General features: G+C 38.3%; 1 protein-coding gene and 1 non-coding gene across 2 annotated transcripts; both read right to left on the bottom strand.

Annotated features, from left to right (window-relative positions):
• Window positions 1-11,837: 11,837 nt before the first annotated feature.
• Window positions 11,838-17,201, bottom strand: LOC140744124 (uncharacterized). The gene has a single exon (XM_073075603.1). The coding sequence runs from the start codon at window positions 17,199-17,201 to the stop codon at window positions 11,838-11,840; it is 5,364 nt and encodes a 1,787-aa protein (XP_072931704.1).
• Window positions 17,202-19,184: 1,983 nt separating this feature from the next.
• Window positions 19,185-19,256, bottom strand: TRNAA-CGC (transfer RNA alanine (anticodon CGC)). Its single transcript has one exon. It is a non-coding gene; the product is annotated as a tRNA-Ala (tRNA).
• Between the last annotated feature and the right edge of the window lie 5,920 nt (window positions 19,257-25,176).

The raw sequence follows: 25,176 nt of genomic DNA, 5'->3' as shown, positions 1-25,176 counted from the left end.
ACGGGTGTTCTCTCAGAATAAGAAGAATTAGGCCCTAGTTCACCAAACTGGTAGACATCACATACCTTTGAGTTTTTTTTAAGATTTCTTAGGTTTGCGGGTTTCCTCTCGGTCGTTTCCTTCACGTGATAGTTTATTTCTAATACGCACTTTAAAGCGGAACAGGGCATCAACACCGCTGTTATTAGACAGAAATTGGTGCGTAGAGTAAAGTCAAATAAATAAAGAAAAGCCTATACAATCAGAATGAAACGTGAGTTAACGTAGTCATAATAATATTTTGAATCTTGTCTCTGAAAAGAAACCTAAGACAATATACAACATTTTGATTTATGTAAGTTAAACAAAGACGAATATTGAATATGACTAGAGGCCAGGATTAGAGACAAGGGGCTAGAATATTTTTTGCTTTATCGTCCTAGAATATTTTATCATCAACTCTATTTCAAATGTTAGCTACTATTTTATAAAATATATTTACTTTGTGATAAATAAATGGTATGTAAGTTTAATGTCACTTTGTAAACCGCCGTTTCTCTCATAAATCACATATTTCCCCCGGGAGTGGTGTCAACTGAACGAAATATACTTTCGACGCAATTTAGGTTATGCAACAGTTTGAGTCCCGTGCAGCCCCGCGGCTAAATTCATGCATGCTTTTATATTATATGCATTAGATTTTCTAAAGTGGTAGAACTCTGTGTTTTGAGACACCACCCCTAAACCTATATATTTCTGCCTATAGTAGTGTTAAGCACTGCTATGTTTCGCTTTGAAGTGAATGCTAAAGGTATTCCGAGGCGTTTTGAGGGATAGTAACACATTTCTGATCAACCTCAGGTAGGATTGTAATCTTATCTGAGACTGATTACAGTGTACAAAAACATCGTCAGAAAATCTTCACATCAGAAAGTTAGTTTACCTGGTCTTTGTTATTTTGAAAGGAGTTATGGTTGTCGGCTGCCGATAAGGGTTTTTAAAAAAAAATAATATCACTAACCTAACTGGTCTCACTACTACACGAACGAGTAGGAGATCCAGGGACGACCGCTCGCTTCAGCGATTGAGACAAGAACGATCCGTAAGTCGTTGCACGGAGCGTTCTTCCTAATGGGTGGCCCATGGCGAAGCTTCCAGGCACGATGCTCTTGCGCAACGCTCCCTGAGCCTGGGAACGATACCGTGCCGTCAGGGGTGCAAGGCCATGGTAACAAAAGAGAACCGTGCCCTAACAGGTGCACAGTGTAACAGTTCATTACATATGTCCTATATAGATGGATATTTCTATTTAACAGATGCCCTGCATGCAATCCGTAACTTGTTTTATATGAAAAATCTGCTTAAACACACAAAATGGAACGAACGATTTTATGGTTAATATTTATTCAATTATCATATAATCCAACTTCGTCATTATGACAGAATTATCGGCTAATTAATACATACTTAATAGAATATTCACCTATAGAATTTGCATAATCGAACCGTTAATGAAGCTTAATTTCGAACTATTAATTACTTTAAACAGGTAAGTAGGATTATTGTTATAAATACTAAAATATACATGAGATACATTTCACGGACACTTCCCTTTGTAACCCTTTAAATATCGATAGGATATAAACATCCTGGAGAATATTAAAACTCCTAAACATGTAAGTTTCCTCACGATGTTTGGCCGCATGTCCATAACACATATTTATCTACACAGTTACGTCAAATTATTAGTAGTTTCGAATGCAGGTTATTTCGAAAAGTCGACATACAACGACTAGATACTCGAATTATGTGTGAACTTTCGCAATAAGCATCGCTATAACCTCACCGTTAGCAGATTAGGTTTCGCTATAAACGGCCTCAAATTTAATAAGCCGTTGTCGTCCAGCGGGATTGTAATATCTATAGAAATATGTGTTTGTCGATCAATCACACTAACGGATGGTTGGATATGAATAAAATAAAATATGGCGGGATATTGTCAGCCGCTGTTACAAAGCTCGTCAATATATTCCGTAAATCCCATATTACTCTTGAGAGTTGTGTGAACTGTGCAATATCGTAATACCAGCTTTTGTCCACGAATTTGTTCATTGGAAATAAATCTTCGCTAGTTCCCTTTAATATTCTCAAGGGTCTTTAAAACCCCACAGCACGCACAAGGTTACATAGGGATGTAAACGTATTGCATGCTTAGCGCTTACCACAAAGTGCAGTTGCAAACCTCCACAAACAATGTCAATCGCTCTATCCACACATTTGAATTTGTGACGGTTTGGCAAGAGTCGTAATGTTATCCCTTCTAGATACGCTATCTACAACAATTATCGTACGTACCTGTGTATAAACAAAATTTGCGGCCAATTACGAGTAGTAGACAGTAATTAAGCTTCATTAATGATTCAATTAAGCACGCATTCTATGGGTATCAAGTATGTATCAATTAGCCAGTAATTGTGTCATAATGATGAAGTGGGATAATGTTATGATTGGACAAATAACATGAATCGTAAATTTGTTTGGTCAATTTTGTTTACACTCAGATATTCATCACACAAGTGGGGATGCTACATAGATATTACATATATTTTTTCATTAAAACCATATCGAACCTAAACTCATTACTTAGATCTATATTCTATCTATATAATATATAAGTTTAGAGTTATCTAGGTTTGAATGCTTCTATAATCGTCTTTATGACTTTCCATAACACCTAGAATACAAGATATAGCACGATAGTCTACAATACAATATACGAAACCGTCAAAAGCGTTAAACGATAACAAAATATTTCAAATCGGAACAAGCCCAGTGGCCCGGAAAGGTACCAAAACACATCAAGGGAACAAAACGTAAGGAACACAGCACGTTAAACCAAAGCGGGATTAATTCGAACGCTAAAGATCCATAGCCGGGACACGCAATCCCGCATCTGCGCCAATTAAAAAAGGGGAAAAACCCGGGATTGTAATTTGCGGGCGGCGGGAGCATTTGTCAAACCGGGCGCGACGTTTGAAAAATTTCAGCGACAATACGCCCGGAATGAAAGATTAAATTGGAATCCCACTGGAACTTTGTGCGCTAGAAGCGCTATGATTGATTTTGAGTTTGGAAAAAAGATTCCAATCGACAAATCTAACATTTCAATCTAATCTTGAATGGAAAGAATGATTGTAAAATTGCAAATTTTCTAGCGATTTGCAGACATGCATTGCTTTTTTTTTCTTCTATTTTCTCTTCTTTATTTTATTATAATTGTTTTACTGTTTGAGTAACAAACAAAACAACTTAAATTAGTGGATTGCCAGACCTGCATGATTCAACATTATTTTAAATTGTTGTTATCAGAAATAAAAAAAAAACAAAATTATTTAACTAACTAAAAGGAGAACTTTACCACAAGACAAATCAGAATAATTGCTTATGACAAATGAGTCAAATATTTATTTATTTTACTTATGTTATCTATCTATGAACATTTGCACAATACTAAAGAAGATATCTGAAACCGTTCTCAGATAAGTTCTCATTTCTTAGTCACTACCCCGAAAGATTAAGTTCGAAGCTTGATCTATAATCAATAAGTCTGTCTTTCGCTGGATTTACAATATTGAAATACAATCAAACCTTAAAGAACAACCTCTTTAATTCAGTTCATATTTACTTTTTCCAGCACAATTTTAAACTTAGTTCAAAACTTCAACATTAACTTTCCACTGTTTTAGCAGTATCAGAATATTTAAAACATATTTAACAAAAGCAAAAAGTTACCTGTTTTTATTTAACGAGTACAATACTGGCAGTAATGTATTGATTTGGAGAGTCATTGGAAAATAGAGAACAATAACAATTGCCAATTCGAATACTATTGAATACTTTTTTCTATTTTAATAAAAATCGAACTTATTCGTAGTTCCGTGATAAAGCTCTTGTCATGCGGCTGCGATTAAAATCGCTATGAAGCGACCCAGTGACATTTACAAATATGCATATTTCAATGAAACAAAAGATTTTTCACGCGGTCGCTCTTTGAACGGCACGGTTCCGTCGCAAATAGAATATTATTCAACAGAGATTCATTCCTGTCGTTAGCATTAGAGTAATAAAAGGTTTTTCATTATGTTCCGTTTCGCAACATTATTGCAATCCACTGGCCCGTGATAACTTAAATTGCTTGTGTTGTGATGAACTGTTATTAAAAAGTTCTTAGTTTTTTGTTATAAAACTAAAAACCGACGATCAGTATACTCGGGGTGCGTCTAATGTTTTTGTAACACATTAAAGACAGTAATAACTTTTTTAAGAGGCCTATTTGCTTTTTGGCAAGTTTATTTATGAGAGATAATAAATTCGAGTACGAGGATATTTAGGAAAATAGTTCTAGAAAAAATGGTCTATGTATCATTACAGATATATTTTAATCACTAAGGAATCTTACGGTCAATGGTCATATACATATTTAGGCTTCTAAATCCTGACATGTTTCGTATATTTCAGTACAAACATATAAAGAACAAAACTATTATATTGGTAATACACCTTATTAAGTTATTGTCTGTATCAGGAAGGTTCTTCTTAATACGCTTTTATTAGCTTCAGACGTATGTATGTTGGTATGTTAGTATGTAACGGAATCTTTGAACATGATTTTAACCCCGTTCAAAACGTCGGATTAACTTGAAATTTGGCATACTTATTAAGGACCGATGACAATTCAATATTTTAAACATTCTGACCCGTTATCCTTACTAGGATAATCAGGATCAGCGATTTTTGTTTTCCTGAGACCCGGAAGGTCTGCGTTAAGACCAATAAAGGAATCTACCAGACGCGCCGATCACGCGACCTGACCTGACCTAACCTGACCTGACCTGACCTGACCTGACTTGACCTGACCTGACCTGACCTGTCAAACACTACCTCAGACAGCTGTGTTAAACAATGACCCAATATTCATTTTTGCACTGCTAAGCAAAGGTGCTGATGCTGATTCGAAAGATAAACTTGATAATACGCTACGTAATAATCGTTAAAATAATCGCTAAAATAATCACTAAAAAATGAAAAATAAATAATAGTTAAAAAAAAACTAAAAAAACGCTTTAATAAAAAATTCGACCAAAAAATGAAAAATAAATAATAGTTTAAAAAAACTAAAAAAAAATACACTTTTTATAGAAAATCCAACTAAAAAATAGAAAATATTTTTTTTTAAATTTGAATTAAGAATAGTGTAAATAAGATAAAAATATTTTTTATTTTAAAAAAAGCGTGGGGTGCTTTTTAAGATATTATCAAAATGATAATCCTTCTACTCAATATATAACTATTGACACCAATATACAGGGTGAATTTTTAAAACGGGCCTTCAGGGCCAAATCCGAAACTATAAGGTTTAGCGAAAAATGCTCAAAGGAGTTACGAGGCCGATTTTGATAAAAACTAAAACTGCATCATTAGTTTTTTAAAATATCTTTTTCCCTAGCCGGGAATCGAACGAGTTCATTTTTAAAAAAATTACACCCTCTATATTATTCCACCATCTGATAGTGTCGCTTATAAGGATCAAATTCTGGAAAGTAATGTTATGTGACAAATTAAAGGAAAAGGAAAAGGAAAATTTTGAAGAAAATACATATTTTTCCATACATTGCCATACTAATCCTTAAGGATTATACATAACAAATGATTTATGTGTAATTCTTTAGAAATATACGTAAGTCATACCATTGAAGAATTTGTTGGTTAATCAACTAATTATTCGATGTCATAACCGTGACATACGGCTTAGTATGAGAAAGTAATAGTTTGGCAAGTAAATTACCGCCGTTTTTAGGATTTATTTTTTAATAAAAATAGATAAGTGATTAAATAATAAATTGTTATTGTTTGTTGTTTATAACTACATTTCAACAGTAAATATAATTTTCTATATCTCTTTGTTTAGTTATCACTCGGATTTGACTCGAAAAAGACATTCTCGCAAATTGTCAATTTTACATCTGTATTAAATGAAACTCCGCCCAGAGCAAGTTAAATCTATTATAATGGTCCTAAAAGTAACCTTAACTAAGTCGGACATAAAAATATAAATTCTTCAAGAACAAAACGTCCATTTCGAATGATTTGAAACATTGAGCCAAAAAATTGTTAATACGCGAAATGTTTAAATTGATGAATGGCGGGAACTTAACTGCCAAATTAATATAAAAAAATATGTATTTTCTTAAAATTGAGGCTTTTCCTTTAGTTTGTCATTTATCATTACTTCCCAGATTTTGATCCTTATAAGCAACACTATCTGATAGTGGAATAATATAGAGGGTGTATTTTTTTTCAAAATGAACTCGTTCGATTCCCGGCTAGAGAAAAAGTCATTTTAAAAAAGTAATGATGCAGTTTTAGTTTTTATCTAAATCGGCCTCGTAACTCCTTTCAGCATTTTTCGCTAATACTTATAGTTTCGGATTTGGCCCTGAAGGCCCGTTTTAAAAATTCACCCTGTATATTAATAAAATATTTATAGCTATTGACACTATGCACCCCACGCTTTTTTTACAGTAAAAAATATTTTTATCTTATTTACACTATGCTTAATTCAAATTTTAAAAAAAATATTTTCTATTTTTTAGTTGGATTTTCTATAAAAAGTGTATTTTTTTAGTTTTTTTAAACTATTATTTATTTTTCATTTTTTGGTCGAATTTTTTATAAAAGCGTATTTTTTAGTTTTTTTTTAACTATTATTTATTTAATATATATAAAAGCGAAAAGATACTCACGCTCAAAACGTATTAATCAAGGTTTTGACTAAACTACTGAAGCTAGATTCATGAAATTTAAAATATAGCTTCATTTTATAATGTAGATGCGCACTAAGAACGGATTTTTTTATATTCCACCGTTAAGGGGGTTAAATGGGGGTTGAAAGTTAGTATGAAAGTCCGTCAGTTTTAAAGCAAACTGGATGAAAATTAGTATTTAGCTTTCTGATTTAAATTAATAAAAATCTAATCTAAGGGTTTTTCCAAAATCAACCCTAAAGGTGGTTAAATAGGGGTTGACAGCTTTTTAAAATTTTGCCATTTTGGAAGCCAGCACGTTAGATATAGTCGAACTTTAATTCTACGGTTTATGGAAAATAATAATAATGGAATAAGGGTTGTAAGTTTGTATGAAAATCCCCCAGTTTTGATCTAATCTCTATGAAAATCTGTATTTAGCTTTTTGGTAGAAAATAATTAAATACCTATTTCATCGTTTTTGGAAAATCAACCCTTAAGTTAGTAAAATAAGGGTTGACAGCTTATTTTAGAATTGGCCAATTTGAAAGCCAGCACTACGAAAGTTAGTCATTGCCTTACTGATTAGATATAGTGGAACTTTAATTTTAGCGTTTTTGGGAAAATCAACCCTTATATGGGTTAAATAAGGGTTGTTAGTTTGTATGAAAGTCCCCCAGTTTTGATGTAAACTGTATGAAAATCGGTATTTGGGTTTTCGATAGAAAATAATTAAACACCTATTTCACCATTTTTGGAAAATCAACCCTTAAGTTGGTAAAATAAGGGTTGACAGCTTATTTTAAAAAAATACGATTTGAAAGCCAGCACTATGAAAGTTAGTCATTGCCTTACTGGTAAGATATAGTGGAACTTTAATTCTATCGTTTTTGGAAAATCAACCCTTATTTGGGTTAAATACGGGTTGTAGGTTTGTATGAGAGTCCCCCAGTTTTGATGTAAACTGTATAAAAATCGGTATTTGGGTTTTCGATAGAAAATAATTAATCACCTATTTCATTTTTTTTGGAAAATCATCCCTTAAGGTCGTTAAATGGGGGTTGGAATTTTTTCAAACTCCGTTAATTCGGAAGCAAGGTCTATAAAAATTTGCATTTGGCTTTCCTGTTGGAAATAATAGAACTTTTTAACACCATTTATGGAAAATCTACCCTTAAGAGGGTAAAATAGGGGTTGAAAGTTTGTTGGGAAGTCCGCAGATTTTGAAACAAAGTCTATGAAAATTGGTATTCAGCTTTCTGATTGTAAATAATAGAACACCTTTTTTACCGTTTTTGGAAAATCAACCCTTAAGTTCGATTAATCGGGATAGAACTTTATTTTAAAATCCGTTCATTTGGAAACAAGGATTGTAAAAACAGCATTTAGCGTTCTGGTTCGAAATAATAGAGCTTATTTAACACCCTTTATGGAAAATCTACCCTTAAGAAGGTAAAATAGGGGTGGAAACTTCGTTTAGAAGTCCGCAGATTTTAAAGCAAAGTCTATGAAAATTGGTATTTTGCTTTCTGGTTGTAAATAATATATCACTATTTTTCCATTTTCACACACTAAATCAACCCTTGAGGTCGTTAAATAGGGGTTGGAACTTTATATACTTTATAATCAGTGAATTTGGAAGCAACCACTATGAAAAACTATCATTGGACTTAATGAAGCATCTGAGTCACTGTTTTTTTTAGATCAACCCTTAAGACGGCTATAAAAGGGTGTATGCATCATGCCTTCCTGTTTACACACTGCAATTTTCAGCATTTTTAGCAACTCAACAATCAATCACCCCATTAGGGTGCTATAAGTAAAGTAAGTTTCTTTAAAAACCGTTATTGAAGTTATTTCCTTTGGCGTGTCTGGAAAAAGAACAGAGTGCAGAGAAGTTTAGTGTAGGGCGAAATTCCACGGACCGTAGTAACATATATTTTTAACATGGAAATGTATTGCGCGTGCTGAAGTGCAGAACAGCGGTTTTTTAGGGTTCCGTACCTAATGGATAAAAACGGAACCCTATTACTAAGACTTCGCTGTCTGTCCATGTGTCACAGGGCTCTATCTCTGGAACCGTAATAGATAGACATGTGAAATTTTTACAGAGGTTGCATAACGGTGGCTGCTATAACAATAAATACTAAAAATAAAAAAAAGTTGAAAACAAAAAGGGGACCCCATACGACAAACTGCTATTCGTTATTTTTCCAACTGACTTTTGAACCGTTAGAGGTAGACAGTTCAAATTTTCACACTTTAATGGCTGCTGCAATATTAAATACTAGAAATTAAAAAATATGAAAATTTTGGTTGTACTGAACCCTCCAGGTGCGGGTTTGACTTGCACTTGGCCAATTATTAATAACGCACAGACCCGCGGGCCACAAGGGAAAGTCACGGGCCACACACCACCCGTGGGTGTCGGGTTGCCAACCGCTGGTGTTGAATATTAGCTTCCAGAAATTTGCTGATAAAGTATTTATTGATGCATATGTACATAGGATGTTTTTGAAATTCCTCTAAGGAGGTAAAGGAAGTGTTATATGTATGTATACGGGAATCTTTTAGGTTCGAACTTAGAAACGTGAAATTTCAGATAACGTCTATTCAGACAAATATATGATAATGCGTAAGTTTATTCAAATTGGCCTACATTTTGGTATACTGATTAGATACGTCCCAACTACTTTGGACACACTATATGCCAACATTTTGTCCTGCCGTGGGGTATGGTTGTGGTTATGCGTGGATTAGTGATGGTGATGTGATAGATACATAGATCTTGGATTAAAATTTTGAGCTAGAACAGGGCTACAGTATCCCATGTCTGTCGTACGAGACTAAAGAAAAGGTTCTGGAGTTGCGGGTGGTAAGAATGAGAGTTCTAATCGCCCAGTCAGAGATCCTGGAAAGAACTACTGTATATAAGGCCTCATAGATGGACGGTTCCTATGGAATAGTATAAATAATAAATATTGTATCCTACATGAAACTTACATTTTACATGAAGTTTCATTACAGTCCACTAATTAGAGTTTTAGTGTGTGTTTCTGAAGAAACCTTGACCAATTTAGGTACACAGTGACGAAAAAAAAAAGCTTTTATTAATTAAATATTAATGCTACTTTATCGTTAAAATTGTTAAAGGTACAAATTTACGATTACAGTTGTTTGTATGTCATATCAAATTTTTTTACGCGGGCGAAGCCGCGGGTTCTGCTAGTTTAATATAAAAGGTACCTTATGACCTTTTCTGAAGCCCTTACAACATGCGTAAAATAAACATATTGATCGGTTGAGTAGTTAGGACTCGAAAGCGTAGCACACAAACAAACTCTCATTCTCATTTATAATAATAAGTTCGGATTCCCATATATTGTAGGTAATGGTATTTTTATAAGCTAAGTCTCTTCTAGTACCACGTAATCAATGTCACAAATCTGTGTCTGTAATCATAAATCCTTATTACAACATAGGGGACGTTTTCACAGATTCGCTAGCCATCGTTTCATTTAATTAAAAATAAAATCTATTGAATATTACACCCCCACTACCACAACTTAGATGTAAATGAACAGGAATCATAAAGTAACTTTATTTCTTAATACTACAATAGTAAATAAATAAAAAATAAATGATAAAAATATTTTTCCACCTTTCCTTTTTTTATAAAATAAGTGTAGCATGCGAGCATGCAGTCTACCTGATGGTTAGTGGCCCATGGACATCTGTAATCAATCCCAGACAGGATTAGATTCCTACTTGAGATCGGCCACAGATACGCAGCTATCCCTGAGGACTAAGCTGGAACGCCTCGGAAAAATATATCTCCCTTAGCACACCCTTCAAACCAAAACATAGCAGCTACAATGCTGCTATTAAGCAGAAATAGAGGTGGCGGTGGTGCCGCCGGAGTAGAACCACAGAGGATTCTACCTGTGGCGACAGGCACATATTCGGCAATTTTCGTTTGCGATCGCTTTCTAACGCTTCTTTACTACGCTCTAACATCGTCTGTCTTCACAATTGTATTTTATACTAGCTGACCCGGCAAACTTTGTACCGCCTCAAAATCTATTTATCAAATATATTTCATATAAAATATAACCTATGTTACTCGTGGATAATGTAGCTTTCGAATGGTGAAAGAATTTTTAAAATCGGTCCAATAGTTTTTGGGCCTATTCATTACAATCAAACAAACAAAGTTTTCCTCTTTATAATAGATATTAGTATAGATAATAGATATAGATGTCGATATTAAAACAGTAATATACTGGTTTCTCTACATACCTTTAGATCTGCTAATTCAATTCCATAGAAAACTAATCCTGTCCAGCAAACGTGAGGCGTTGTAGCTATCCCGTAGCGTATCGTTTTATCATTTTAATCGTTTTCGCAACGAGCAGGTGCGAAGTGTGAAGTGATTTATTTCCTATCCGGTTCATATCCTGTTAGTGCATCAAAAATCATACTGATTTGTCGTTTGCATTGAATAAGGAATCAAATAGACTTATGATACAAAATATTATATTATGTTGTAGATTTATAGACCATGGAAATTAATTATCACTGTGAGGTCCAGGGTGCCGAATAAAAGACGTGGTTGTTTCTTCGAATGTGGACTGTATTTATTTTTCTTTCTTTACAAAGCGTGCTTCTTCGTTGGAGGCGTCGGAGGGAATGAATTTATACAAAAAAAATGCCTCTTTATATTTGTTTCGCGCGCGCCACAGGTGCGCGCGACCTTGCGAGGGGGCCTGTCCGAGTGAGATAGCACGATCTGTCGGACGGAGACAGCAATAGGCCTCTCGCTCTATCTTATGTCTATCCCTTTCACTTATTTATATCATTCTTTATTGCTTATACATAAATTACACATACAACATCTTATAATATAAACAAAACACATTAAAACTAATATAAATTCCAATAGGGATACTTAATACTAACACTTCGAAATATAAGGCAATTATACAAAATTAAAAAAGAGATGAGACTGAGACTAAGTGTCCGTTACATTCTCCCCCCGGCGAAGACCTTCGAAGCCTAACTATCTACCGGGAGGACGATTAGTCTGCATACAGGACGTCTAAATATACCACCTTTCGTCCGTACCTCCGCGCTTCGTACCACACCATCTGGTCCCGTATACACATGCTCTACTAAGCCACGGGGCCATACGTTTCGTGGGAGTAATCCATCGGCTATTATAACTACGTCGCCCGGCTTCACGTTGCTCCTATTATTCCTGTTATCACCCCGAGGTGCTAGCGTAGGTAGATATTCACTAATCCACCGCTTCCAGAATATATCGGCTAACGCCTGTGCAGCCCTCCATGCGCGCCTATCGGCTACCGCACAATTTCCTACAAAGGGAAGGCCCACCGCCGATCCTAGCAAGAAGTGATTAGGAGTCAACGCTTCCGGGTCGTCCGCGTTCACGGGTACGTGAGTTAAAGGCCTAGAATTTATCGTATGCTCTATCTCTGTGGTAAGCGTCGCGAGTATCTCTTCTTTAGGTGCCCTATCAGTAAGTGTTACTAACATTGCGCTTTTAACGCTCCTTATCATACGTTCCCAGGCCCCACCTTGGTTAGGGGCTCCGGGGTCAATGAACCTCCAGTCCATATGTTTTCTAAGTGCGAACTTTTCTATCTCAGGGAGCCACTCGCGATATGCCCTTCTAAGTTCGACATCCGCTCCGTGAAAGTTAGTCCCGTTATCTGACACCATGGTATGCGGCATACCTCGTCGCGCGGCCATACGCCTTATCGCCATTATCGCGGATTCCGTACTAAGGCTCGCTATCAATTCTATGTGAATACCGCGCGTCACTAAACAGGTAAATAACATTCCCCAACGCTTTTCCCTACGCCTACCTATTGTCACCCACATAGGTCCGTAGCAATCGACGCCGCAATATGAAAACGGTCGCGTATACGACTGCAGTCGCAGAGCCGGCAGATCTCCTTTGACTGGGTCTAACGGTGCCGCCCGGCGGGCTTTGCACATTACACAATCGCTTATCACAGTTCGCACCGCGGGTCGTAACCGTAACACCCAGAATTTCTGCCTAATGTTATTTACTAACTGCTCTCTCCCCGAGTGATTGCTATGAACATGCTCGCGTCTGATATACAACCTGACTAGGTGGCTCGAACCGTCCAGTATTGGAGGGTTCTTGCGTTGCGCGGGTATGTTTGCCGCGTCTATCCTACCATTCAATCTAACTATCCCGTCTTCATCGTAAACGGGGTCTAACTTAAATAGTCGACTCGATCTGTCGACGTGCTTTCCCTGTCTTAATCTCGCTATCTCACTCTCAAAGCTGTGAGATTGCGCTTGCATAATTATCAGGCGTTCCGCCTCTCTAATATGCTTAATGCCTAAGCTAGCCGCCCTTTTCCTACACTTATCTACGAATAGCAATACATAAGAGAGCGCACGCACTAACCGATCGTATGAGGAGAACCTTTCTATCTCAATTAAGCTATCCCGGGACGTTGTATGCGTCACTAAAGCTTCCGTCACTTGTAATGGCAATGTGCATTCAACTGGCCAACGTTCCTCGCTCTCGCACAGGAACGGAGGGCCGGTGTACCATCTTGACGAGCTGCTTAACTGAGTGTTACCCGCCCGCGTCGCGTCATCGGCTACGTTCAACGCGGTGGGAACCCACTTCCATTGTTCGGTGCGTGTCGCCTCTGCTATTTCACTCAGACGGTGAGCTACGTAAGGCGTATACCTATTTGCGTCGTTCCTAATCCATGACAGCACCGTCTTCGAATCTGACCACAAATATACTACCGCATCCTTCCATGGATGCTTACTTATTACGTCTGTAGCTAGCCTAGAACCTATTACCGCCGCCTGAAGCTCCATACGGGGTATACTCTGAGCTTTCAAGGGGGCGACCTTCGCCTTTCCCGCCACTAATGCTAACTTTACCTTACCCGATGCATTCCTAAAACGCCAATAAGCTACCGCTGCGTATGCTTGTTCGCTCGCATCGCAGAACACGTGCAACTGCCTATCCACTATCGAGTTGCGCGTGTCATAACATCTCGGTACTCTAAGGTCGGCTATACATTTTAAGTCAGCTTGCCATTCGGCGAACGCAGTGGCCTGCTCGTGCGGAATGGACTCGTCCCACCCTATTTTTTCGCGCCATAATTCCTGTAGTAATATTTTCGCCGTAATCGTATATGGACTTAACAAGCCTAGCGGATCGAATATTGACATCACCACTCCTAATGCTTCGCGCTTTGTGGGAGTCCGCGTTAGGTTTTTTACGTCTTCCGGTACCCTATGCATTTCAGTGTTAAAGCCAAGTTCGTCGTACCTAGGTAACCATAATACACCCAACGCTTTGTCGCACAAATGCGCGTTCGTGGCGAGCTCCTTCGGAGCGTGCGCGCGGGACTCCGTGGGCACGTCCGACAATATTGCCTCGCGATTCGAACTCCAACCGGCCAACTCGAAACCGGCTTGCGCGTGCACGTGGCGCACTTCGCTTATCGTGCGCGCGGCTTCCTCTTCAGAGTCGAAACTATCGATCCAATCGTCCATGTACGTACTACCAGTAATCGCGTCGTACGCGAGCGGATATGCGTCTTTAAACTCCGTCGCGTTCATATCGCGAATACTATGCGCTAAAAAGGGTGAGCTACGAGCTCCGAATATCATAGACGACATTACATACTTCTGTGGGGGGTTCTTACGGTCGTCGCCCCGCCACAGGAATTGCTGCGCTACGCGGTCCTCTTTCCTAATCTTAACTTGTAAGAACATTTCGCGTATATCAGCTGTTAGTGCTACCCGTCTCGCTCTAAACCCGAACAAAATCCCGTTTAGAGATTGTAACAAATCCGGGCCATCTAGCAATACATCGTTAAGGCACTTCTCGTTCGCTCGCGCCGCGGCGTCGAACACTAGCCTTAGCTTCCCCGGTTTGTTCGGGTTAGTGACGGCGAAGTGGGGTAAATACCATTCCCTATCGCTACTAACATACTGACCCATATTGGGTTCCGCGTAACCCTTATCTAACAGTGCGTTTACCTGCCTCGTATAGGCTTCCTTGAATGCGGGCGACTTGTCCATCTTTCGCTCGATTCCTTGTAAACGCCTACATGCCATACTGTAACTCGGCGGTAGGGTCACGTCATCGCTGACCCAAGGCAGACCTACCTCGAATCGTCCATTTACGCGCTTGGCCGTCTGTTTAGTAATGCTAACAGCTCGCGTCTCACTAGGTATGGGCTTGCGGTTCGGCGTAATGCCTATTGCGTCAATGTCGTAGTGGGCTTTGACTAAATCGCTCAGCTGATCGTCCGTATGCGCGTGCTTGATGCACTGTTGTTGAGTGCGCACATGGAGGACCATGGCCTTCTCTACCACGACGCTGCGCGGAACTGACCCATGCAAAACCCATCCTAACTGAGTCAACGACGCGGCCGGCTGTTTTTTATTCCCAGTTACTAATTTACGCGATACTATCAAATGCCAATTATCCGCGCCTATCAATACACGAGGCTTTGCGTTTGCGTAACACACTACGTCCCTAGGTATTCTCTTTAAATGAGGATACTTTAAGAAATCCCTTTCTATGCTCTGATTTCCTAATGTGAGGTTCCTAACCGTACGAGCTTTAATTTCGTGCGAGTGGCCGTTCTGTCCTCTCACTCTCATGCACACGACGCGACTACCGGGTTCCTGTTGACTGGAGGTAGCTCCCACGATGTTAAGGGCTCTGATAGGGCCTCGAGCTCCTATGGAGGCCGCTATCTCCTCGTCAACTAAGGTTATTGTCGAACCCTCGTCTAATAGCGCGTGTGTGTGCACCTCCCGGCCGTTACTACCCTTAAGGGTAACCGGGCACACTTTGAGTAGGACTTGTATTTTATCGGTAGGCATATGTGCCGATGCCGCCGTGACCGACTCGACCCCGCTCTCCTCACAACCTATGTTCCGCGGACTAGTGTGTAATAACGCGTGGTGTGGTCTCCTACATTCGTCTACACCGCAATTTTTACTCCTACATGCGAACTTCCTGTGTCTACTATCTAAACACCTAAAACAAATACGCGCGTCCTTTGCCCATTCCCATCTTTGTTGTACCGACATAGCCGCTATTTTATCGCATACATACGTCCGGTGTCCAGCTCCGCAGCAGAGGCATTCTATCCGCCCCGTCTTACTGGGACCCTCTGCTGTAGCATACACCGGCTTGCGAATTTCCGACCGTTTTTGTATAGGTCGCGGTTGTACAATACGTTGCACGGGACGCGTATTTGTTATGGCAACCCTATCGTGCGAAAATTGAATTGCCCTGTCCGCTTCTCGCATAAGAAAGCTCGCTAACCTACCCAACTCAGATTGCGATTCCTCCCTGCTTTCGTATGCGTAGTCATACCACTTACTTTTTAAATGGGGACTTAACTTCTCACTAATTGTTCGCGGCAGTCTAGGATCCGTATCCTTACCTTGTGGGTCTATGCTTTCAATTACTGTTACCACATTTTGGACCTTGACCGCGAACATGTTTAACTCGTTCGCCGTGGAACCTACGCTAGGTAATCTAAGTACCTCGTTCACCGCCTGGTCTATAATTGCCCCCGGTCGGCCGAAACACTGCTCGAGTGTACGCAGTATTTGTGTAGGTTCCGTGGCAGAGTACAATAGGGCCGACACGGCCTGCCTGGCCTCCCCCCGTAAGCATGCCCTCAACCTAGCTAAGTTTTCTGATGGCGACATGTGGTAGAGCGCCGTTGAGTCCCTCATCGCGGCCTTGAAGGGTAACCACTCCCTCGGGTCCCCGTCGAAAATAGGTAATTCTTGCGTTTGCCGCGACGAAGGTCGACCTCGAGACATATTCTCTAGCGCGAAAACTAACCTGTCTACCACATCGTCCTTGGCCGCCGTCGGCGCCTTAGCTATTGGCTCGCTATTATGTATTGGTTGGCCCGGCTCCAATATTACTTCGCGGACCGTGTCTACCTCGTGCCGCTCCCCCCGTGGTTGACTCTCATTCAACCAGGTTTCGACGCGCTTCTCATTCGCCCTACGTTGGTTGCCTACACTTTCCCTATCAGTTTCCTCGCGGGACGTGACCTTATCTATCGCTATTTGCTTCTCCATTATTTCCGCTTCTAACCGCAACTGCCTATACCGTATTTCTAGAAGACGCTTTTCTGCTTCTAGTTCGCTTCGCCTAATATCGGTAGAACGTTGAGAGCACACCGATTGTGCGTCTAACGCGGGTTGCGCGGTTGTATGAAACGGTTCCCTAGCACTCGCGGATCCAGATGGTGGCACGTTTCGCGTCGGCTCGGAAGGTGATGCGGGCGCATCCGTAAATGCCCGCGCCTCGGCTAACTTTCTCCTAGTTACTGGTGGGCTGCACGTTGTCATCGTAGCGGCTCTTGCTTGCCCCTAACACTATACCTAATTCCTAACAATCCCTAACAATCCCTATCAATCCCTAACAATCCCTAACAGTCCCTAACGGTCCGTCGGGAGGTACTAGCTCGCAAGCTAGTGTTCGCTCCTTCCGGGATGGATAGGTGGGGTTGGGTATAGGTGGGGTTCTCCCAGCAGAGGGGATGTGCAGTTAACGGGGTGCTCGGCAACCGGCTGGAATGTCCGGTTGCTGTCAGCAGTGCCTACAGTCTGGCCCCCGCACCACAGATCCCTTACTGGCGAGAAAGTGCTATTCGGTCGACGCTTTTTGACCGGTGGTGTCGCACAATGCACCACACCGCCCTGAGGCGTTAACTCTGCCTTAAAACCGTTTGACACCGTTAGGTGGTTATAAGACAGAGCCGCGGGTAAACCGCGTTCAGACCCGTGGACTCGTTGACCGTAGAGCTGTGTAGTCGCTGACGTTAGGCGCCCAAGCTACGTTGCTCGCAGTGGTCCGTAGAGCTGTGTAGTCGCTGACACGAAGTGCCCAAGCTACGTTGCTCGCAGAGGTGTCCTGGCTACGCTGCCCGGAGAGGCGTCCTGGCTGTGCTGCTCGAGGAGGCGTCCTGGCTATGCTGCTCGTAGCGGTGTCTGGATTCCCGTTGCCTCGATGCCTTGATGCCTTGATGCGCTGCTTCCAATCCGGCACTCGATGGACCAGAAATTGTGAGGTCCAGGGTGCCGAATAAAAGACGTGGTTGTTTCTTCGAATGTGGACTGTATTTATTTTTCTTTCTTTACAAAGCGTGCTTCTTCGTTGGAGGCGTCGGAGGGAATGAATTTATACAAAAAAAATGCCTCTTTATATTTGTTTCGCGCGCGCCACAGGTGCGCGCGACCTTGCGAGGGGGCCTGTCCGAGTGAGATAGCACGATCTGTCGGACGGAGACAGCAATAGGCCTCTCGCTCTATCTTATGTCTATCCCTTTCACTTATTTATATCATTCTTTATTGCTTATACATAAATTACACATACAACATCTTATAATATAAACAAAACACATTAAAACTAATATAAATTCCAATAGGGATACTTAATACTAACACTTCGAAATATAAGGCAATTATACAAAATTAAAAAAGAGATGAGACTGAGACTAAGTGTCCGTTACAATCACTATACGCCTGAGAGTTCTTAAAAAAGGTTTTTGAACGTGTGTAAATTCTATTACTACTACTAAGAGTCGTCTAAGGCCTAAATAACTCACTCTGAGAGGATAACCGTGCCCAGCACTGGGCAATAATTAGTAAAGGACCAACTTAGTATACATTAAAAGTACCATAATTAAATTACTATAAATGAAGGTTACAGTAAATGAAGACAGGTACGGTTGTTGCTCTCATTATTACGGTCAGTGCTACTCTCTTGAAGTTGCCTACTTTTGTTTTATGAAATTAAACACAGTAAAGGAGCGTACTGACATCTCTAATCAACACTAGATGGGGTGGCAATCCTAACTGAGGTTGACCGCTGGTGCGCGGCTACCTCTGATTAACTTAAAAGGGTTGTATAAGGGTGTCTAGCGAACCACACCCTAAAAATAGAACACAACGCTTGATATTATTATTATTATTTCCGGCCAAAATATACTGTATCAAAAGGAAAATATAGTTATTATTATTCATTAATCTTTTATAGTAAGAACATTAACAAAAATATTTTGAGGATTAAAGTATTTTTTTATAATATTATAAATACGCTACAACACAGCTCAAAGCGTAGTAAAATAAAAAGGTATAATATATTTGTAAAAACATATTTATAAGTGATATTTAAACAAATGTAAACTCACGCAAATACTAACTAAAGAAAAGCAAAATATATATATATAAATAAGAATTTTAATTTTTATTTTACTTTCATTTGGCGAGACTAAATTAATCACAAAATAATAAAAAAAAGAAACAAAATAGTCAACAAAAAAGTTCGGTTGGAGGTGCTGGGATTTGAACCCAGGACTTTCAGCATGCGAAGCAGACACTCTACCGCTGAGTTACACCCCCGTTGTAGAAACTGGCGAAATTCGACAACACAAGCTACTGGGTTGAAAGTTTATATCGCATTTTAAAATAAATTGCAAGTGTTATGAAATTTTAATTATAGCTTTAAAAACACTGCAGTCGATCTCATTTTGATCGGCATTTAAAAAATATTAATAAAATCGGTAATTTATATGTAGGTGTTTTAAATTCTGTTATCAATTTCGAGATAAAGTCTCAGAATCCTTTTACACCAATTCATGGTTTGTTAACAAATGAAATCCTATTATTTCTTTAAGAATGTTTCGATTAGACAAACACTTACAATTATAATTTTAGACTAATATGAAATATAAAGACAATTACAAATTGAGATTACAATTAAGAAATTGAGATTTTTAATATGTAAGTGTGCTTACGACACGCGATGTTTAAATAATATTAAAATATCAGCAAAAGAGAAATTAAAAACCGCGTATTGTAAGTACTGTTAGTCCTGCTACATAATAAAATATAAAATATAATTATTAATGTAGGAACATGTTTCAAATTACTCCAATAACTAACAGTAACACATTATAATTATTGAATATATCGATAATTGAAGACAACTTACACTATCACATTATAAACGTATGTAATAGAATTATACTGAAAACGTTTTGGAACCATCATTTATTTTATTAACGTCAAAGAAATGTCAATAACCCGTAAAAGTATTCCGAAGTCTTATAATTTTCCTTGAGAGTTCCAATGAAAGCTGTCGTGTCCAAAATCACTTTTAAAAGTAAACGAACAGATATAGCTTAAAAGGCAGCAAATAATGATAATTGTATAAACAAAGTATAATAAGAATACAGCAACATAGCACAAATAATAATACAGTGTCTCGCAATCCAATTCAAATGCGCATACAAAATTTTGCAGTATATTCTGGTATAAACACGAATCTGCTTTTGTATCTGTTCTATTTTTACACAAATTAATTGGTGTACAACTATTTTCTTTCTAATTCCATTCGAAATTCCCAACCAATCAAATCCGAGATCAGTTGAAACGCCGCGTCACAGCGTTCATATCGTAAAAACGAGTCGCAACGGAGCAAAGCTCTGTCATTAAACCTTCCCAGATATGGACGTGGGGTTTAGGGGATAGCGGATGGCGGATGTGAAAGATATATAATTATAATCGGTTATTATTATTCAACCGGTTTGTTACGTAAAAATTGTAACAAACCGGTTGAAGTTGACGTAATGTAGTAAATAGATGTTTAAAATTAAATTATAATATTTTTACATTAAGCATTATTAATATTTTTGAAAATATTTAACACAACGAAATGTTATTTTTCAACGTGCGTAATGGCGTACCATTTGACATCAAAATTAAAAATTTAAACATGAATAACACCTCGAATTATTCTAATTCAAGTTTACATTAAGATAAGTATTGTTTTCTACAAAGTTGTGATTAAGTTTCTTGATCTAGAGTTGACCGTATTCCACTTCTACCATTTTTATTCAGAGAGGATACTGGCCCGAGCTGTAGGACGGTAATATCATTTGTTATGTGCTTAAATTTATTACATAAAAATAGTAACCATTTTAACAAATGGTACTAACAAACATACTAACGTAATACTCGTAGTATAAATAAATGTACTGGTCTATTAAGAGATCATTTACTTATGGTTATTGTCTTATCATCGATCGTTTCAAAATCGCTATCGCCTATCAATTGCATCATACTCTTAGAAGAATCCCATGGACTTAAACTACGAGACGACGTTTGACATGCCTCCTCCAAATACCTTCGTTGTACCAGGGAGCCGTTTTTTAAACAACGCGAAATAGAAAACAGGAAATGACATCCCTCTGAAGCCTTCGAGCGGAATAGAAAGTTAATTTGGTATCGCGTTTTTGATTTCAATTGCGGAAGGGTTCTTTTGGGCGCCTAATTCTTTTGAAATGTTTTGACCAAGACCTGCCTGAGTCGAATTTCAACTGTTGTGCAGTATTTCCTTCAATTATATAGTATTTTAAACACAGACCGAATAAGTACAACACCCTTAGTATGGGTTTTTACGTTTTTACAAAAATTACTGCTTTTGTATTTTTTTACGTATTTCCCATACATTTCCAATCAGTTCTCATACAGTCCCCCCTAGCGGATTGAAATGTATGGGCGAATACGTAAACAAATACAAAAACAGTCATTTTTGTAAAAATGTAATCACTTGTACTAAGGGTACAGATCTGTGATTTCAAAGCTCAGCGTGCTTCTACCGCGTATACCTTCGTACTCGCTTTTATAAGTTTTATACTTATCTACCTTACCTATACTTAAATACCACAGAATATACTAGCGCCGCTTTTTGACCGTCAGAATGGCCGGTCACTACCCATATTTTACAACGAAATAATTACTAAAAGTTGCTACCTAGTTGCTACTAGTTGCTATTCATCATCAATCATCATCAACAACCCATTACTGTCCCACTGTTGGGCACGGGTCTCCTCTCAGAATGAGAAGGATCAGGCCATTGTCTACCGCGCTGGCCAAGTGCGTATTGGTAGACTTCGCATACCTTTAAGATTTTTTTTTTTTATTATAAATCTCTCAGGTAGGCAGGTTTCCTCACGATGTTTTCCTTCACCGCTTAAGCAAGTGATAATTAATTTCTAATACGCACATAAATTTGAAAATCAGAGGTGCGTGCCTGGGATTTGAACCTCGGACCCCTCGATCGAGATGCCGTGTTCCTTAACCACTAGGCTATCACTGCAAGTTGCTATTAGTTTCGATTAAAAAAAGATAAACTACATTTTAATGTGACCGGCCATTCTAACATCAGGATGGCCGGTCACCTATCCAGTGAGAAGAAACTGCGCAAATGAATAGAGTTTTTTTGTAATCAATAGTTGCTACCAAATTGCTACCTTCATATACATCGTATTGGACTTCATAGCTTTTAAGGATAAAAAAATATTACGGATTTAATATGAGAGGACTAAACGCCTGTATAATGTATAAGCATAATATATTTAATTTCGGGTTTTCTATTTTAATTATAGACTCCGTCCCTTTTTGAGTTGTACGGTTATTCATGCGAAGCAGTGCTACTCGTATGTAGATAGTAATATCAAGTTAGAAATGTGAATATGTCTCTCTCAGTAATGTATGCGTAGTCGTTTTACAACGATTTTTGGAATATTAGATGTAAATTTTAATGAAATACACTAGAATCAATACCAGAGACGTGGTGCCCAACAGTAGGAATGGGAAAGAAAACGTGATCTAGTCAGTTTATAACCTAACCATTAAAATGAGACGCAGCAGTCCCGTTTGGTTTAATTTTGTAAAAAGTTTTACAAATTTAAGAGCTAAGCTCCTTTGTAACCCTCCACTCTAACCCTCAACTACTACTAACACGGATTTACGAGAATAGCCCACAGCTGGGATTTCTATCGCAGTTTCAGAGCTATTCAGTTTTATTGGTCCCTTCTTAGCAGGATGGATCTTTATCTGTTTTTCAAGTCGCTAACTTTCAATGGAGTACTACATTACGACGTGTATCTATAGATAGTTTTATTCATTTATTCACATACCATTGTTTCTTTTTAAAAAAAAAATGTGCTCTTTGGTAATCAGAATTTATTACTTTCAGTTTCACTAATTGTTTTGCAGGTAAAATATATCTGCCTGATAATATCAGATATAACTATTGGTTTAATATGCTTTTTAGGACCTTTGGTAAGATAAACCGACGTCGCATATTCTGTAACCAACCCTAGATAAAGCGATTCCTTGCATGATCCCTAGATAAACGGTAGGCAAAATGATTCCTTGCAATCAGGTAGTTCTTGTAAGTGCTCGTTTGCCGAATAAATGTAATAGAAAATGAAGCGTTCCAATTTACCCCTTTATAGATGTGAATGCATTTTTGTGCAATTTTAGGCAAGACTCCTGACGTATTTAGATTTCATCACATCTTTATGTGAGCCAAAACTCAAAGATAAGTGCACTTTGTAGATAATATATGATTATTATTTTAATCTGCGTGTTCGAGTTGAGGAGAACGCTATCAATAATTAATGACCCTATTGTTTTCGAATGTGTGGCACGCGTGATTAATTTACGTTTTCGTTTGTTTCTTTAACTCTATAGAAGCATATCTTCAAACCCGCGTTTACACGAGTATGAGAATAACTTCAGAGCGGAAGAATAAAGTTGGATAAAGAAGATCTATCCAACGGATGCGGATATTAAACGTCAAAAGGATTAACGCTCACTCACTCGTGAGTCGCGGCACGCGTCACCATAAACTGAACTTTGTATTCATTTCGGAGCCGCGCCGATGTCACTGTAGCTGTAAATCTTGATTACACAGACACAGTAAATAGAAGCGCATCGTGGCTTAAGTATGTAGGAATACTGCCGTGTTATGTCCGCCTGGTACTTACTACAACGTAATACCACTCTCGTGCTTCCCGTGCATGTCGCTAAATGGTGATAAACAGCTCGTACGGCTCGATAGCTGTGCATATAATAGATAATCATTGCAGTTTTATGTACCCCTGGTCCTCATTACTAGGAAATAACTCATTCCTTTATCTCGTAGATGGCGTATAACCCTGATAAGCGCTTTTAGCTTAGTATCCCTTTCAACCAGAATACCATAGCGCTACAATGTAAGGCAGAAAATGGAATGACGTTGGTTTCACCGCAACTGGACCTTAATTATTGCTACCTCTAAATGACGTTTAATTACGCAACGTTTAAAGCAACGCAATTTAAGTTTTAAAGATGATTGGCAAGCATACTTGCTAAAATGTCATATTTATTAGCCACCAACAATATTTGTATGCATGCAATGTAATATCAAACTCATGTACGAGTAATGTATTTACTCTTCTGTACCGTGTGTGTATTCCATGAGTGGAGCCATAACTTTGCTCGGTACACAGATTTATTCTTTGATAAACAGCGTATAATGTGTATAAAAACATTTTATTGTGATCTTACAACGGGGGCCTTTAATCGTTTCTGCTCGAAGAATCCTTAATCTTGGCAGGTTTCGTTTTCTTTTCAATGGAAGAAAAATGTTATTCGTTCAATAGACTAATAAGCTACAAGATAAGATTTTTATGAAATTTAAAAATGAAAATAATAACGATTCACGCTTGAGGAGGGTGCCGCGATGCCAAGAAAATGTAAGCGTTATTATAAGCTGTTTTATCTTCTTATTGTTATAAGATATCTGATACACAATAAGATATTTTTAAAAAGTTGAATGCTTTAGGTTAGATTAGTTTTGGCGTTATTTTGAAATATTTATATTAATCCGACTTGTAAGTGATCAAATTAATAAAAATAAAGATAGGTATTAGGATTATTTTGATTGAATATCCTTTATATATTTTTTTTTATATTATGTTTATTCAAGCAAGGGGTAAATTGACGAACAGTAAATAATAATTATTAATGTTAACTTCAATTAATGAAATTCATGAAAGCAGTTCGTAATACCATTAATAATCATCATAAATTGTCAGAACAATTTGAATCAAAACAATCCTACTAAATAAACATAAATACCAAACTGGTCTTAACTAATTCGTGCCACAGCAGATCGGCAAATAAAGTTAGCACACACAATCAACGCATCCTTTGTGAAGCTCGTAATATACCACGAGCATTAACCATAACCACATTCTAATACCGCTAAGGCACTTCTCATACCGACGACGAACTTACTGAAAAGATACACGGCTATATAATATTACAGCGGACGTTAAATTAAATTAGTGACGTCATAGTACCGCAACGCATTTCTTTCTTACATTTTTTTTATAATAAACGAATAGCACACGATGCATTCCACCTTACGGTAAGTGACTATTGCCGCCCATGGAGATCTGTAATCAATCCCAGATAAGATTAG

The sequence above is a fragment of the Epargyreus clarus genome, unplaced genomic scaffold, assembly GCF_041222505.1.
Source record: "Epargyreus clarus isolate Ecla_fem2 unplaced genomic scaffold, WU_Ecla_fem_2.2 ptg000008l, whole genome shotgun sequence".
Lineage (NCBI taxonomy): Eukaryota > Metazoa > Arthropoda > Insecta > Lepidoptera > Hesperiidae > Epargyreus > Epargyreus clarus.
This window is presented reverse-complemented; position numbering and strand designations above follow the sequence as displayed.

Bases quoted from the DNA above. Each gene is read 5' to 3' on its own strand.
- LOC140744124 (XM_073075603.1), bottom strand. From the start codon at position 17,201: ATGACAACGTGCAGCCCACCAGTAACTAGGAGAAAGTTAGCCGAGGCG.